At 41.9% G+C, this 17,946-nt stretch overlaps 1 protein-coding gene across 1 annotated transcript in view; it reads right to left on the minus strand.

Moving 5' to 3' along the window:
• LOC112256032 (X-linked interleukin-1 receptor accessory protein-like 2) overlaps positions 1–17,946 on the minus strand; it is a 424,604-nt gene that overhangs the window by 18,505 nt on the left and 388,153 nt on the right. Inside the window, exons 9-10 of the mRNA XM_024428971.2 lie at positions 9,621–9,761; positions 8,953–9,129 (exon numbers count right to left, since the gene is read on the minus strand). Of these exons, the coding sequence (XP_024284739.1) occupies positions 8,953–9,129; positions 9,621–9,761 (318 nt within the window). The remainder of the gene's footprint in view (positions 1–8,952; positions 9,130–9,620; positions 9,762–17,946) is intronic.

A 17,946-nucleotide genomic window follows, 5' to 3' on the forward strand; every position in this document is an offset into this window, starting at 1 on the left:
TAGGGGTCCAGATTTTGCAGCTCTTTCAGAACATCAGCTATCTGGATTTGGGTAAAGGAGAAATGGTGGGGGCTTTGGCGGGTTGCTGTGGAGGGTGCCGGGCTGTTGACCCGGGTAGGGGTAGCCAAGTGGAAAGAATGGCCAGCCGTAGAGAAATGCTTATTGAAATTCTCAATTATAGTGGATTTATCGGTGGTGACAGTGTTTCCTAGCCTCAGAGCAGTGGGCAGCTGGGAGGAGGTGCTCTTATTCTCCATGGACTTTATAGTGTCCCAGAACTTTTTTGAGTTAATACTACAGGGTGCAAATTTCTGTTTGAAAAAGCTTGCCTTAGCTTTTCTAACTGCCTGTGTATATTTGTTCCTGACTTCCCTGAAAAGTTGCATATCACAGGGGCTATTCGATGCTAATGCAGAACGCCACAGGATGTTTTTGTGCTGGTCAAGGGCAGACAGGTCTGGAGTGAAACAAGGACTATATCTATTCCTAGTTCTACATTTTTTGAGAGGGGCATGCTTATTTAAGATGGTGAGGAAAGCACTTTTAAAGAATAGCCAGGCATCATCTACTGACGGGATGAGGTCAATGTCATTCCAGGATACCCCGGCCAGGTCGATTAGAAAGGCCTGCTCGCAGAAATGTTTCAGGGAGCGTTTGACAGTGATGAGGGGTGGTCGTTTGGTCGCAGACCCATTACGGATGCAGGCAATGAGGCAGTGATCGCTGAGATCTTGATTGAAAACAGCAAAGGTGTATTTGGAGGGCAAATTAGTTATGATGACATCTATGAGGGTGCCCGTGTTTACTGATTTGGGGTCGTACCTGGTAGGTTCATTGATAATTTGTGTGAGATTGAGGGCATCAAGCTTAGTTTGTAGGATGGCCGGGGTGTTAAGCATGTCCCAGTTTAGGTCACCTAGTAGCACGAGCTCAGAAGATACATGGGGGCAATCAATTCACATATGGTATCGAGGGCACAGCTGGGGGCAGAGGGGGGTCTATAGCAAGTGGCAACAGTGAGAGACTTGTTTCTGGACAGGTGAATTTTTAGAAGTAGAAGCTCAAATTGTTTGGGTACAGACTTAGATAGCCTGCAGAGTTCTATATTACTATCTCTGCAGTAGATTGCAACACCGCCCCCTTTGGCAGTTCTATCTTGGCAGAAAACGTTATTGTTAGGAATGGAAATGTCAAGGTTTTTGTTGGTTTTCCTAAGCCAGGATTCAGACATGGCTAAGACATCTGGGTTGGCAGAGTGTGCTAAAGCAGTGAGTAAAACAAACTTAGGGAGTAGGCTTCTAATGTTAACATGCATGAAACCAAGGCTTTTATGTTTACAGAAGTCAACAAATGAGAGCACCTGTGGGGTGGGAGTGGAGCTAGGCACTGTAGGATCTGGATTAACCTCCACATCACCAGAGGAACAGAGGAGAAGTAGGATAAGGGTACGGCTAAAGACTATACGAACTGGCCGTCAGGCACATTCAGTACAGAGAGTAAAAGGAGCAGGTTTCTGGGCACGATAGCATAGATTCAAGGCATAGTGTACAGACAAAGGTAAGGTAGGATGTGAGTACATTGGAGGTAAACCTAGGCATTGAGTAATGAAGAGAGAGATATCGTCTCTAGAGATGTTTAAACCAGGTGATGTCATCGCATATGTAGGAGGTGGAACAACATGGTTGGTTAAGGCATATTGAGCAGGGCTAGAGGCTCTACAGTGAAATAAGACAGTAATCACTAACCAGGACAGTAATGGACAAGGCATATTGATATTAGAGAGAGACATGCACAGCCAAGTGAACATATGGGTCCAGTGGTTGGGCTGGCTTGGGACACAGCGATTCAGACAGTTAGCAGGCTGATGCTAACAAGCTAACAGTTAGTAGGCCGGGGCTAAACAAGCTAGCAGCTAGTAGACCGGGGCAAGCTAGCAGTTAGCAGGCCGGGTTAGCAAGCAAGCAGTTAGCATGGGCTAGCAGTTACAGACCGGGCAGGTAAACTAGCAGTTAGTAGACTGGGGTAAGTTAGCAGTTAGTAGGCCGGGTTAGCAAGCAGTTAGCAGGGGCTAGCAGTTAGCAGACCGGGCAGACAAGCTAGCAGTTAGCCGACTGGGTTAGCAAGCAAGCAGATAGCCGGGGATAGAAAGTAAGCCTTTGGGGGACGTCGCGATTGGGGTAAGTCTGATTTTGCCACTTCGTGCGGTGACGTCGATAGACCAGTCGTGGAATTAGTAGGGTTCCAAGTAGCTCTAGGTAGCTAGCAGGCCTGGCTGGTTAGCATAATGGGCCTTCAGCGGGCGTCGCGCCTGAGGGGCCTGTTGGGAGTCCTCGGGCAGATTATGTCGGTATTCCAGTCGTAGGGGATCTGCGGGGTTCCATGCCCCGTACCGGCTGTAGAAGGGGTCCGGATATTGTAGCCCAGGAGTATACTTCGGTGGTAGCACAGGAGCCCTGGCCGGGCTAGCTTCAAGCTAATTTGTACTTGCTCTGGGATGGAAACGCTAGCCATGAGTAGTCATCCAGGATTGCTGTTAGCTAGTTGTGAAGATCCAGATTAAAATGTTCAGTTTGCGGTAGGAATCCGGGGATAAAAATAACAGGTCCGTTATGCTCTGGTTAGAGTCACGTTGTTCGAACTGACGAGAGCTTTCCGAGCTGAAGGTTAGCTGATGACCGCTGGCAATGGTTTGCTGACTGATAGCTGGTAGTTAGCTGGCTAGCTTCATTTGAGGGATTCTAGATCCGAAGTAAATATAAATACTTTAGGAAAAAAAGAAGCAGATCCACGCCACATTGGATGAGGCGGGTTGCAGGAGAGTATTTAGATGTTGAGGTTTAGCAAAATATTTTAAAGGATATGCGACGAAAAGGATGTAAAACGATATATACAAGGGACACGACAGGACAAAGACGACTGACTGCTACGCCATCTTGGATTGAAGCTGGAGACTTACATTTCCCTCACCAACTTTAAACATCAGCTATCTGAGCAGCTAACCGATCGCTGCAGCTGTACATAGTCCATCTGTAAATAGCCCACCCAATCTACCTACCTCATCCCCATATTGTTTTTATATACTTTGCTGATCTTTTGCACACCAGTATCACTACGGACACACCATCATCTGCTTATCATCATCTGCTCATCTATCACTCCAGTGTTAATCTGCTAAATTGTAATTACTTTGCTACTATGGCCTATTTATTGCCTTAACTCATTCCATTTGCACACACTGTATGTAGACTTTCTTTTTTTCTATTGTGTTATTGACTGTACGTTTGTTTATTCCATGTGTAACTCTGTGTTGTTGTTTCTGTCGCACTGCTTTGCTTTATCTTGTCCAGGTCACAGTTGTAAATGAGAACTTGTTCTCAACTAGCTTACCTGGTTAAATAAAGGAGAAATAAAATAATACATTCTTAAAATTAGGTGGGATTTTACTAGGATTAAATGTCAGGAATTGTGAAAAACTGAATTTAAATGTATTTGGTAAAGGTGTATGTACACTTCAACTGTAAATATCAGGGGTACATTTATTTAAATTGTACCTTTATTTAACTAGGCAAGTCGGTTAAGAACAAATTCTTATTTTCAATGACGGCCTAGGAACAGTGGGTTGTTCAGGGGCAGAACGACAGATTTTGTACCTTGTCAGCTCGGGGGTTTGAACTTGCAACTTTCCAGTTACTAGTCTAACGCTCTAACCACTAGGCTACCCTGCCTTCATAAAGTATTTCCATCCTTGGACTTATTCCACATGTTGTTGTGTTAAAGCCTGAATTTAAAATGGATTAAATTGAGATTTTGTGTCAGTGGCCTACACAAAACACTCATAATGTCAGAGTGGAATTTCGTTTTCAGAATTTGTTTAAACAAAGGAAATACAAATGAAAAGCTGAAATGTCTTGTGTCAATAAGTATTCAACCCCTTCGTTATAGCAAGCCTAAATATGTTCAGGAGTAAAGATTTGCTTAACACATAAAAGTCACATAATAAGTTGCATGGACTTACTGTGTGCAATAGTGTTTAACATGATTTTTGAATGACTACCTCATCTCTGTACCTCACATATACAATTATTTTTAAGGTTCTTCAGTTAAGCTGTGAATTTTAAATTACAGATGCATCCACAAAGACCAGGGAGGTTTTCCAATGGATCACAAAGAAGGGTACCTATTGGTAGATGGGTATAAAAGCAGACATTGAATATCCCTTTAAGCATGGTGAAGTTATTCATTACACTTTGGATGGTGTATCAATACACCCAGTCAATACAATGATTGAGGCGTCCTTCCAAGCGCAGTTATCGGGGAACAAAGAAACCGCTCAGGGATTTCACCATGAGGCCAATGGTGACTTTAAAACAGTTCTAGAGTTTAATGGCTGTGATAGGAGAAAACTGAGTACGGATCATTGTAGTTACTCCACAATAGTAACCTAAATGACAGTGTGAAAAGAGGGAAGTCTGTACAGAATACAATTATTCCAAAACATGCATCCTGTTTGCAATAAGGCACTGTTTGCAATAAGGCATAAGGCACCAAAAAATGTGGCAAAGAAATGTACTTTATGTCCTGAATAAAAAGCGTTACGCTTATAAAAATCCAACACAACACATCACTGACTACCACTTTTCATAGCGTGGTGGTGGCTGTGTAACAGTGTAACTTTAGACCGCCCCCTCACCCATACCCGGGCGCGAACCAGGGACCCTCTGCACACATCAACAACAGTCACCCACGAAGCATCGTTACCCATCGCTCCACAAAAGCCACGGCCCTTGCAGAGCAAGGGGAACCACTACTTCAATGTCTCAGAGCAAGTGATGTCACCGATTGAAATGCTATTTAGCGCGCACCACCGCTAACTAGCTAGCCGTTTCACATCCGTTACAGCTGCATCATGTTATGGGTATGCTTGTCATCGGCAAGGACTAGGGAGTTTTTTTAGGATTAAAAGAAAAAGAATAGAGCTAAGCACAGGTAAAATCCTAGAGGAAAACCTGGTTCAGTCTGCTTGTCTCCCAAATTCACATTTTAGCAGGGCAATAACCTAAAACACAAGGCCAAATATACACTGGAGTTGCTTAGCAAGACGACATTGAATGTTCCTGAGTGGTGTAGTTACAGCTTTGAATCAGCTTGAAAATCTATGGCAAGACTTGAAAATGGTTGTCTAGTAATGATCAACAAACCACCTTGACAGAGCTTGAAGAATTATTATACATTCCAGGTGTTCAAAGCTCTTAGAGACTTTTAAATGTTTTTATTTAACCTTATTTGTCCAGGTTAGACTCATTGAGATAACATCAATTTTTCAAGAGAGACCTGCTCCAACCAAGACAGCAGCAGGGGGGAACAATGTTTGAGACAAATATCAGACATACTGTAACAACTTAGACACAGCATGAAACAAATGTGGGACGTAGATGCACATACATTTCAATTACAGAAACATACAAGCATCATAGATCAAAAATTAATGACCTGTACTACCGCATCAAGTGCTAATCACAATCACATTCCCCAGTAACATGTGAGTCAACCAAAGTTTTAAACTCCAAGTAAACAAGATCCTGGAGTTTCAAGCTGGTCTGGAGAGAATTCCAGGACCACAGAGCTGCAGCTGAAACACTTTTTGCCATGATCTGTTCTGATTTTAGGAACCGTTAAAAGTAAGTAGGAGTGAGACCGTAACTGGAAGTTATTTTCTGACCTTATCAAAGATGAACAGAGAGAAAGTGGCAGTTTTTCCAAAATGGCCTTATAGATCACAGTATACCAATGTTTACGCATATATACAGTGCCTTGCGAAAGTATTCAGCCCCCTTGAACTTTGCGACCTTTTGCCACATTACAGGCTTCAAACATAAAGATATAAAACTGTATTTTTTTGTGAAGAATCCACAACAAGTGGGACACAATCATGAAGTGGAACGACATTTATTGGATATTTCAAACTTTTTAACAAATCAAAAACTGAAAAATTGGGCGTGCAAAATTATTCAGCCCCCTTAAGTTAATACTTTGTAGCGCCACCTTTTGCTGCGATTACAGCTGTAAGTCGCTTGGGGTATGTCTCTATCAGTTTTGCACATCGAGAGACTGGACTTTTTCCCATTCCTCCTTGTAAAACAGCTCGAGCTCAGTGAGGTTGGATGGAGAGCATTTGTGAACAGCAGCTTTCAGTTCTTTCCACAGATTCTCGATTGGATTCAGGTCTGGACTTTGACTTGGCCATTCTAACACCTGGATATGTTTATTTTTGAACCATTCCATTGTAGATTTTGCTTTATGTTTTGGATCATTGTCTTGTTGGAAGACAAATCTCCGTCCCAGTCTCAGGTCTTTTGCAGAATGGTCCTGTATTTGGCTCCATCCATCTTCCCATCAATTTTAACCATCTTCCCTGTCCCTGCTGAAGCAAAGCAGGCCCAAACCATGATGCTGCCACCACCATGTTTGACAGTGGGGATGGTGTGTTCAGGGTGATGAGCTGTGTTGCTTTTACGCCAAACATAACATTTTGCATTGTTGCCAAAAAGTTCAATTTTGGTTTCATCTGACCAGAGCACCTTCTTCCACATGTTTGGTGTGTCTCCCAGGTGGCTTGTGGCAAACTTTAAACAACACTTTTTATGGATATCTTTAAGAAATGGCTTTCTTTTTGCCACTCTTCCATAAAGGCCAGATTTGTGCAATATACGACTGATTGTTGTCCTATGGACAGAGTCTCCCACCTCAGCTGTAGATCTCTGCAGTTCATCCAGAGTGATCATGGGCCTCTTGGCTGCATCTCTGATCAGTCTTCTCCTTGTATGAGCTGAAAGTTTAGAGGGACGGCCAGGTCTTGGTAGATTTGCAGTGGTCTGATACTCCTTCCATTTCAATATTATCGCTTGCACAGTGCTCCTTGGGATGTTTAAAGCTTGGGAAATCTTTTTGTATCCAAATCCGGCTTTAAACTTCTTCATAACAGTATCTCGGACCTGCCTGGTGTGTTCCTGGTTCTTCATGATGCTCTCTGCGCTTTTAACGGACCTCTGAGACTATCACAGTGCAGGTGCATTTATACGGAGACTTGATTACACACAGGTGGATTGTATTTATCATCATTAGTCATTTAGGTCAACATTGGATCATTCAGAGATCCTCTCTGAACTTCTGGAGAGAGTTTGCTGCACTGAAAGTAAAGGGGCTGAATAATGTTGCACGCCCAATTTTTCAGTTTTTGATTTGTTAAAAAAGTTTGAAATATCCAATAAATGTCGTTCCACTTCATGATTGTGTCCCACTTGTTGATTCTTCACAAAAAAATACAGTTTTATATCTTTATGTTTGAAGCCTGAAATGTGGCAAAAGGTCGCAAAGTTCAAGGGGGCCGAATACTTTCGCAAGGCACTGTAGAAAGAAAGACTCACAGCTGTTATCACCGCCAAGGTCATTCTACAAAGTATTTGGAATAAATCAAGGGGTATGAATACTTTCTGAAGGCACTGTATGTACAGTACCAGGGGTGTCCAGACTCCAGACAGGAGGTGAATATAGGATTTTGGGGAATATATTAATGTTGTTGCCTTTTTTGACCGTAATACAGAGGCTCTATGCTAACAGAGTTCAAATATGGTCAAAAAGATTAATATTGTTACAATGTTTACATACATTATATTAATTGACATACAGATGTTTAATTAGTAATGACATAGGCACACATATTATGTTAACCCTGCCTTGGCGATGTCGGTGGATTTGATTTGATATGCTCTTCCTTTCATCTCTTGCCAGTTCCTAACAAAATGAATGATGGAAGAGCAACAACACATTCCAATTTCACGGTCAATTTGCAGTGCATAAATAATACAATTTGTAAGAGCGGGACTGAGCTGGAGCGCTTTTTTATTTTTTTATCACACATTTTTTTCATTTGCTGATGATTATGTAAATCAATTAATACAATTAAGCACCAGTGAACCTGTTACTCCCTCTCTCTCCCCACCCCCTCTCTCACTCTCTCGCTCTCTCCCCTCCACCCCCCTCTCTCTCGCCTCAATATTTTATCTTTCTGAACAAATTAGGTGTTTAAACACATTGTCATTTGGTTATGTTGTCCTGATCTGTAAATGTGTTGGTATTAATGATGGCAGACTGCCTCTCAGTGAACTGAACACTTCTCTATAATTCATTACCTATGCAGCAATTTCCCAACTATCAATACACCCTACTGAGCCCCATGGTGTGCCTATGAGTAAATAGATGTAGAAAGCAGTGCATTTCTGGAAGTATGGCTTGCACCAGCCTAAGCAGTTCGGGATTTATTTTGGATGCACCGCATGTTAAATTATGCAAGGAATGGACATTAGTTTCGAAGTTATTTGGGGGGCAAGGAGGGAGCATAATGTATATATTTTTTGTATAGGGCAAAATGACATCCATGTAGGGATATGTTTGTTGGGCCAATCTGTATGTGTCTGTTGGGGCTTGGTGAGTGTGTGTGTGTGTGAGAGAGAAAGAGAGTGTTAGCTCACGTGCGTGCACCTTTGACTGTGTGTAAAGAGGAAAACCAAGGTGAATTGACACATATCAAGCTTATGTAAAATTCTGGTAAAACACAACTGCAGTTGCTGAATTTAATTTCCTCTCTGCCTTTACCACACATGTAACTATTTGACACCACTCTCAAGTAAGATGCCAACACCAATAAAGAATAGAGTAGCTGCCTGGAAGGCTTGTGGAGATCCAGCATTGACAGATATGCAGGCCCACAAAAACACACCACAACACACACCACCTCATATAGATTGTCTTTTCTTTCTCTGAATGTGAGGCAATGGCAGAAGGAAGACAGCCAGAAGCGATTCCTCTTGACAGTCAACTGAATTCTGGGCATCAGGGAGAAGCTCTACCATGAGGGACCGTGATGGAGGATGGATGAAGCGGGGGATCACTCACTGCTGTGACTGGTGGGGATGAGGTCCCGGTCGGGGATGAAGAGCTTGTATCCGTAGTGTTTCTCCAGAACATCTGGGAGGATCTCCAGAGCAAACTGCTCCTCTTCACTGGAGCCCCTGTCCATGGAATCCAGCTCAACTCTTGTGTAGGACAGATAGGCATCATGCTCCTTGTTGTCTGTGGGTGAAGAGACCAAAGACAGAGAGACTGTTTTTTGTTATCAAATGACAATTCAAGACAAATGTGAGTATGAAATGAAATAGTTGTTTAACAACAAAAGTATGTCTCTATTGTGACTGTAAGCAAGGGGCTCTATCCTAGAAGGTGACCAACCATGTCATAAAATCGTGAAACTTAAATCCTAAAACAAAGCAGTGTGGATACAGACAACTATGGGATAAGTGGTCAGAATGGGAATTTATTCTGAATTCAGCCTGCGTCACTAAAATAAGGGTCAGAGCACCGGCTGTAGTTCTTGTGAATTTCAAGCACATCATTTTCACTTGGGTGAATCCTTAATACGGTGAGAAAATGGCTTCTGTCACAGTCTCCGGGCCGCTGACATTTTTCCTACTCTGAGACTTACACTGGCTCTCAGGGGAGGGGTATAGGCCCAGAGCTGGCCATGTAGGACACGCCCAGCCCAGCCCCAGGTAACAAACACTCACCGTCCTCTGTCTCGTCACTCCCAAAGTGCCTCCGGTAGCAGAGCATGATCTCCACGTTGTAGCACTTGTAGATGGCCGTGAAGACTCCCAGTAGCAGCAGGATGGCTCCCAGTCCACCAGCCAGCTCTAGCCTGTACATGTCTGGTACAGGAGATAGATACATACAGAGAGAGATATGAAGGACTGAGGAGAAACAGCTAAACAGCCACAACAATAACATTACCCACCACAACTCCTCTGTATCTTTCTACTAAAGAGTGTTTTCTTTGCACTGTCAACAGATGCTTTCGTTCAGAATTCTTGGGGCCCTTTAGGGTTTAGTAATTTCCCAGTGCTCTGTGAGGAACTATAATTTACATAAACATGGCATAAAGAGGGAGATATGGGAATGTGTTTTCACTGTATGCTTTCACACACATTATTGAACGTCTGTTTGTGTGTGTGTGTGTGTGTGTGTGTGTGTGTGTGTGTGTGTGTGTGTGTGTGTGTGTGTGTGTGTGTGTGTGTGTGTGTGTGTGTATGAAAGGGGCCTGGGGTTGCAAAACTAGCAATAATCCTTTATGTTGGCCCCGCTGCCATTCAACAAATATGAGCCATCAATCTTAGCTGCAGTCACTCCAGATGATAGCAGCTTAATTTCTCATCCTGCATCCGTCATACATTACACTATCTGTCGGCCACTCGTCACTGACACACATCACTGTGTTACTTGGTCGGTTGGTGTGAGAACGCACTCATCTGTGAAATCATCATAAAACCTTTAGAAAGAGAATGATTATGGTTGGCATGCCATTCCCTTGATCATTTTGTTGATCAAAATAGGTAATATTACCATATGTACTGTATATGAAATCCATTTACCCCACACGGATACTGAGCTAAACCACAATCTGAGCCTATATTCATAAAGTCTCTCAGATTAAGAGTGCTGATCTAAGATCAGGTCCCCCCGGTCCTTGTAATCTTATTCATTATGATCTAAAAGGCTAAACTTCTCCTAGATCAGCACTCGTAGTCTGAGATTCTTTACGAAGGCCTTGCATTCATCACTCTGAAACCACCATTCAGCTGCAGTTGTACCATTCAAGAGGATTCCATTGCCATTAACTAATGTACTACAAAACAAAGTCATTCATCACAAAACCCACTGATATTGGCAACTACTTTGATACATTTTTCATCAGCAAGATCAGCACATTCTGAACGTACACATCCATGCATAACTGACCAAATTATGAAAGACAAGCATTGTAATTTTTAAATTCCGTAAAGTGAGTGTTGAAGAGTTGAAATAATTATTGTTGTCTATTAACAATGACAAGCCAACGGGCCTGACAACTTGAATGAAACATTTCTGAGGATGATAGCAGACGATATTGCCACTCCTATTTGCCATCTCTTCGGCAGGCAGGTAACTTAGTGGTTAGAGCGTTGGACTAGTATCCAAAAGGTTGCAAGATCAAATCCCTGAGCTGTGTCGTGACGTTGTATTAGTTAATGTGACGACTGTTGCTCATCAAATGATTAAAAGTTTCTAATTGCGTGATTAAATGAATCAAGCAATTATTAACTCATTAACCTGGGGCACCATGGGAAAATTAGGTTTATTGAGTTTCTATTTCCCAAATTAATTCAAAGAATATCGATTTTACAACAGTCACTAATTAATCAGTTTCCTCTACAATCTCATTCTGAATGTCGCATAATCCGGGAATCTGCACGGACCCGGGTCTCACCAATGAGTTCGTACCACACCAATCTTAGTTGAGTATTTATTTACTAGAAAGCTAAAATTATGATAAAAGATACACATACACAACACACAGTCTAGGCTATTGATTAAAACTTAGTATAACGGGCCAACACACTATGGCGCGTGTCACCCAAAATGGGGATTTAAAAGAGAGAGAAAAAGAGAAAGTACACGAGAGAAATATACATTTGGGTGCATTTGTCAGCTATGCTTATTTTAACCCTAGCCATGCCCCGAACTGCCACTCTCATGGGTCAGAATATAATGATGGAATTACGTGTGGGATGTCTCAGATGGGAAGCTCCGCGTGGGTCGTTTAGGCTTCTTAATGACGCATTTCTCCGGCGCAACTGTCTGATCGTCCTCACGATGTCAGTGTCCTTTTGGTCTGATTCCTTGCCCTTGCTCTGGGAGGGGTCTTCTGAGGACAGACAGCTCTGTAGCTCAGAGCTCACAGCGTAGGAATGAAACAGTGCAGATACCACGATTCGATGGAGAGTGGAGGTTAGGTGGTCCGGCTTGAATTCACCCGTTTAGACACAGCTACTCATCGGTAGCACGGGTAGAAAAAGATTTCTTTGTCTTCAACCTTGGGTTGAGTTTTGGGTTTGTTGACTTTTTAGACCTTGGCTGCAGCTCGGGTCACTTAGTCTGATCTGTTAATTCTTAGCTCTCATGTCTTATACCCTCGGGTCAGAAGTGGGCGTATCTGCCTTTAGGGCAATTCTCTGGACGTACCAAGTTAACCTGTAATGATGCCCAGCCCGTGAACGGGACCGTTATCATCATCTGACACTAATTAGCATAACGCAACGGACATAAATCTTCCTAGAAAATATTCCTATTCATGAAAATCACAATGGAAATATATTGGAACACAGCTTAGCCTTTTGTTAATCACCCTGTCATCTTAGATTTTCAAAATATGCTTTACAGCCAACGCTAGATAAGCATTTGTGTAAGTTTATCATAGCCTAGCATAGCATTATGCCTTGCTAGCAGCAGGCAAACTTGTCACAGAAATCAGAAAAGCAATCAAATTAAATCGTTTATCTTTGATGAACTTCGGATGTTTTCACTCACGAGACTCCCAGGTAAACAGCCAAAGTTAATTTTTTCCCAAAAGCTTATTTTTGTAGGCGAAATAGTTCCGTTTGTTCTTCACGTTTGGCTGAGAAATCGCCCGGAAATTGCGGTCACCACAACGCTGAAAAATATTCCAAATTAGCTCCATAATATCGACAGAAACATGGCAAACGTTGCTTAGAATCCATCCTCAAGGTGTTTTTCTAATATCTATTCGATAATATATCCGTCGGGACAATTCCTTTTTCTCTAGGACCGATTGGAGTAATGGCTACCTCTGCACTTTACGCGAGAATCTCTCTCAGAGCCACCATATGACCACTTACGCAATGTGCCCCCATACGACTATTCTTCAACAGAAATGCGTAAAACTACTTCACAATGCTGTAGACACCTTGGGGAATACGTAGAAAGCGTAAGCTCGTTGATGGTACATTCACAGCCATATAGGGAGTCATTGGAACGCAGCGCTTTCAAAACCTGGGGCACTTCCGGATTGGATTTTTCTCGGGCTTTCGCCTGCAACATCAGTTCTGTTATACTCACAGACAATATCTTTACAGTTTTGGAAACGTTAGAGTGTTTTCTATCCAAAGCTGTCAATTATATGCATATTCCAGCATCTTTTCCTGACCAAATATCCCGTTTAAAACGGGAACGTTTTTTTCCAAAAATGAAAATACTGCCCCCTAACACCAAGAGGTTTGAGGCAAGGTCTAGATTTTACTCAAATCTCATTTTAGACAACTAACTTCTTTACCAAAACATTCTCTTTGATTTGGACATTTTCCACACAACGTACCATGTATAAACACCAAGCATATCCTAGGAAAACTCTTACAGTTACAATGTTTTTGTAATAATGTCATCTAATAACCTAATAACAAAACAAAAATGATATACATTTTCATATTCCATCTATCGTCATGACCACCATTGTGGCTGACGGAAACCATTGTTCCAAAGTCCCTTTATTGCATGTTTAATGTTCTGAGGCTGGTTCTCCATAGTGAGAGGACAAAGGAATGTTGTCTGTGGCCTAAGATTTACCATGGGCGTGAGGGGTCATAATACCCCCACATCTTCAGACCCCTAGATCTCTCCTCCTCTGTTGGGGGTGAGAGATAATCTGTAGGGTTGTGGTCTCCTGTAACCTGACCTGATCAGGACAGTCATGACAGCTGACAAGGTAAAAATCTGTTGTTCTGCCCCTGAACAAGGCAGTTAACCCACTGTTCCTAGGCCGTCATTGAAAATAAGAATTTGATCTTAACTGACTTGCCGAGTTAAATAAAGGTTAAATAAAATACTGTAAGCCTACAGGAAAGTATGTACCCTCTGGCCCGGTGGGAAGAAAAAGTCATTATGCTACCCAATAATAGCAAAGCACCCTTTACTGGCTCAAACAGCTGACAAATCAGCCTGTTACCAACCCTTAGTAAACTTTTGGATATTTTTCTTTGTTGACCAGACACAATGCTATTTCACAGTAAACAAATGAACAACAGATTTTCAGCACGCTTATAGGGAAGGGCAAACACAGCACATACAAAAATGATTGATGATTGTCTGAGAGAAATTGATAATAAAAGATTATGGGAGCTGTCTTGTTAAACTTCCCTGCAGCTTTTGAAATTATTGATAATAATCTGCTGCTGGAAAAACCTGTGTTATGGCTTTACATTCCCTGCTATATTGTGGATTCAGAGTTACCTGTCTTTCAGAATACAGAGCGTGTTCTTTAATGGAAGCCTCTCCAACATAATCCAGATGGAGTCAGGCATTCCCCAAGGCAGCTGTCTAGGCCCCTTACTTTTTTCAATCTTAAAGCCTGTGTGTCTATGCATGTTGATGATTCAACATTATACACGCCAGCTACTACAGCAAGTGAAATCACTGCAACACTTAACAACGAGCTGCAGTCATTTTAGAATGGGTGGCAAGAAATAAGTTAGTCCTAAATATTTAAAAAACAAAAAGCATTGTATGTGGGACAAATCATTCACTAAACCCTATACCTCAACTAAATCTTGTAATGAATAATGTGGAATTTGAGCAAGTTGAGGAGACTAAACTGCTTGGAGTAACCCAGAATTGTAAACTGTCATGGTCAAAACATATTGATGCAAAAGTAGCTAAGATGGGGAGAAATCTGTCCATAATCAAGCACTGCTCTGCATTCTTAACAAATCTATCAATAAGGCAGGCCCTAAAGGCCCTAGTTTTGTCGCATATGGACTACTGTCCAGTCTTGTAGTCAAGTGCCACAAAGAGGGACTTGGGAAAATTACATTTGACCCAGAACAGGTTTGCATGGCTGAGCCTTAAATGTACACAAAGAACTCATATGAATAATATGCATATCAATCTCTCCTTGCTCAAGAGAGACTTCATCACAACATGTATTTGTGAAAAGTATTGATATGCCAAATGTACCATGTCTGTTTGAACTACAAGCACACAGCTCAGACACCCATGCATAACCCACAAGAGGTCTCTTCATAGTCCTCAAGTCGAGAACAGACTATGGGAGGCGCACAGTACTACATTTAACTAGGCAAGTCAGTTATTATTATTTTCAATGACAGCCTAGGAACAGTGGGTTAACTGCCTTAAGCAGTTAACATCGATTCCAACATCTATTCCAATTTATGCAAGCAGAAAGAAAACTGATAAAAAATACACCTTATGGAACAGCGGGGACTGTGAAGAGACACACACACACAGCCACAGACACACGTATACACACACAGAGTAACATATGCACTATACACACATGAACACATGGATTTTGTGTTGTAGATATGTGGTATTAGAGTAGTGGCCTGAGGGCATACACTTAATGTGTTGTGAAATCTGTTGTGAAATGTGTTGTAATGTTTTTTTAAATTATATATATAACTGCTTTAAAGTTTTATAGAGAAACCTCAACTGAACTAAACTAATGTCCAAACAAATAGTACAGTGATCCATTCCTCCTTCCTACTACTATAAAAGCATTACTTAATATCCAGGGCACTCATTTGCTGAACGATATTCTCAAAACTGGAGCGCAAAGGATTGCTCATGTTTTATGGAGAATGAATTATTTATGGGCCAAATATTTGGATGCCACCCCCCAACACCACCCTGTCTGATCTGTGCTTCCCAACATGCTATTCGTTAGCATCTTTCCCTCAATTTGAAGGGCTATCTAAATTATACAGTTCACTGTATGCCTCTAAGCCTAAAGTTAATAGGTTCAAATTATGCTGCTTCCTCATTAATGGATATATTTGCTTAAGGGGCCAAAATAGGTTGTTTTCGTTGCGATACGAGACACTTAAGCTACAACTTGAGATGATGACTCAGCTCTTTGGGAGGTTAGGAGGCTATTTGGGATGAATCTTTCATGCGATATTGTAACGTCAAATTGGTACCGTCTTTGATCCCAATGATTTTGCCCTTTGTGACCTACTACAATACTGTGTTGGTGCAAACAGATGTGGGATCTTAATTTGAGACGGTTTGCTACAGCAGGAAAATTATTATTATGTGGATTATAATTAATGGACATTTTTGTATGGGTTGGAAGGGAAAATCAAGTCTGAAATATCAAAGTGGAAATTACAAACTTCAGAAGCCTTTTTAAACCTCAAATGCACTACAAGTTTTACATTTCCTGCATTGTTCAGGAAAGTTCTGCTGCAACAGGGTAATCAAATTAAGATCCTACACCTGTGCAAAAAAAGAACACATGAAAAAAAAACATGTACATTTATCACGTGTTTTTCCATCGTCATTTTTTTCTATCCCACAAGGGATAGTTTTACACCCGCACATTTTTAAAATGTTATTTTCACCACCTCCAGCTACATCTGGCCTCCCATTCAGGGACCCACCAGGACCGACACTGCTTAGCTTTTGGCAAATTCCAAGTGGGCTATCATGCCTTTTACTGAGGTGTGGCTTTCGTCTGGCCACTCTACCATAAAGGCCTGATTGGTGGAGTGCTGCAGAGATGGTTATCCTTCTGGAAGGTTCTTCCATCTACACAGAGGAACACTGGAGCCCTGTCAGAGTGGCCATCAGGTTCTTGGTCTCCTCCCTGCCCAAGGCCCTTCACCCCTGATTGCTCAGTTTGGCCAGATCTAGGAAGACTCTTGGTGGTTCCAAGCTTCGTCCATTTAAGAATGATGGAGGCCACTGTGTTCTTAAAAAAATAAATATATAATATGTTTATTATTTTCCAATAAAAAATAAATAAAAGAAGACAGCGATACAAACATGCACTACTTCATTGTACTGTTAAATGAGATGGCCAATTTAGAGGACAAAACAAAACTTAACTCACACATAAACAAAATAAAACTAAATCCTATTAGGTGGTACAGTCGTGACCAAAGGTTTTGAGAATGACACAAATATTAACTTCCACAAAGTTTGCTGCTTCAGTGTCTTTAGATATTTTTGTCAGATGTTACTATGGAATACTGAAGTATAATTACAAGCATTTCATAAGTGTCAAAGGCTTTTATTGACAATTACATGAAGTTGATGCAAAGAGTCAAAATTTGCAGTGTCGACCCTTCTTTTTCAAGACCTCTGCAATCCGCCCTGGCATGCTGTCAATTAACTTCTGGGCCACATCCCGACTGATGGCAGCCCATTATTGCATAATCAATGCTTGGAGTTTGTCAGAATTTGTGGGTTTTTGTTTGTCCACCCGCCTCTTGAGGATTGACCACAAGTTCTCAATGGGATTAAGGTCTGGGGAGTTTCCTGGCCATGGAGCAAAAATATCGATGTTTTGTTCCCCGAGCCACTTAGTTATCACTTTTGCCTTATGGCAAGGTGCTCCATCATGCTGGAAAAGGCATTGTTCGTCACCAAACTGTTCCTGGATGGTTTGTGAGTGAGCCCACTCCCTTGGCTGAGAAGCAACCCCACACATGAATGGTCTCAGGATGCTTTACTGTTGGCATGACACAGGACTAATGGTAGCACTCACCTTGTCTTCTCCGTACTAGCTTTTTTCCGGATGCCTCAAACAATCGGAAAGGGGATTCATCAGAGAAAATGACTTTACCCCAGTCCTCAACAGTCCAATTCCTGTACCTTTTGCAGAATATCAGTCTGTCCTTGATGTTTTTCCTGGAGAGAACTGGCTTCTTTGCTGCCCTTCTTGACACCAGTCCATCCTTCAAAAGTCAGATGCGTGCAGATGCACTCACAACTGCCTGCTACCATTCTTTGAGCAAGCTCTGTACTGGTTGTGCTCCGATCCCGCAGCTGAATCAACTTTAGGAGACGGTCCTGAAGCTTGCTGGACTTTCTTGGGAGCCCTGAAACCTTCTTCACAACAACTTAACCGCTCTCCTTGAAGTTCTTGATGATCCGATAAATGGTTGATTTAGGTGCACTCTTGCTGGCAGCAATATCCTTGCCTGTGAAGCACTTTTTGTGCAAAGCAATGATGACGGCACGTGTTTCCTTGCAGGTAACCAT

The sequence above is a fragment of the Oncorhynchus tshawytscha genome, linkage group LG08, assembly GCF_018296145.1.
Source record: "Oncorhynchus tshawytscha isolate Ot180627B linkage group LG08, Otsh_v2.0, whole genome shotgun sequence".
Taxonomy (NCBI): Eukaryota; Metazoa; Chordata; class Actinopteri; order Salmoniformes; family Salmonidae; genus Oncorhynchus; species Oncorhynchus tshawytscha.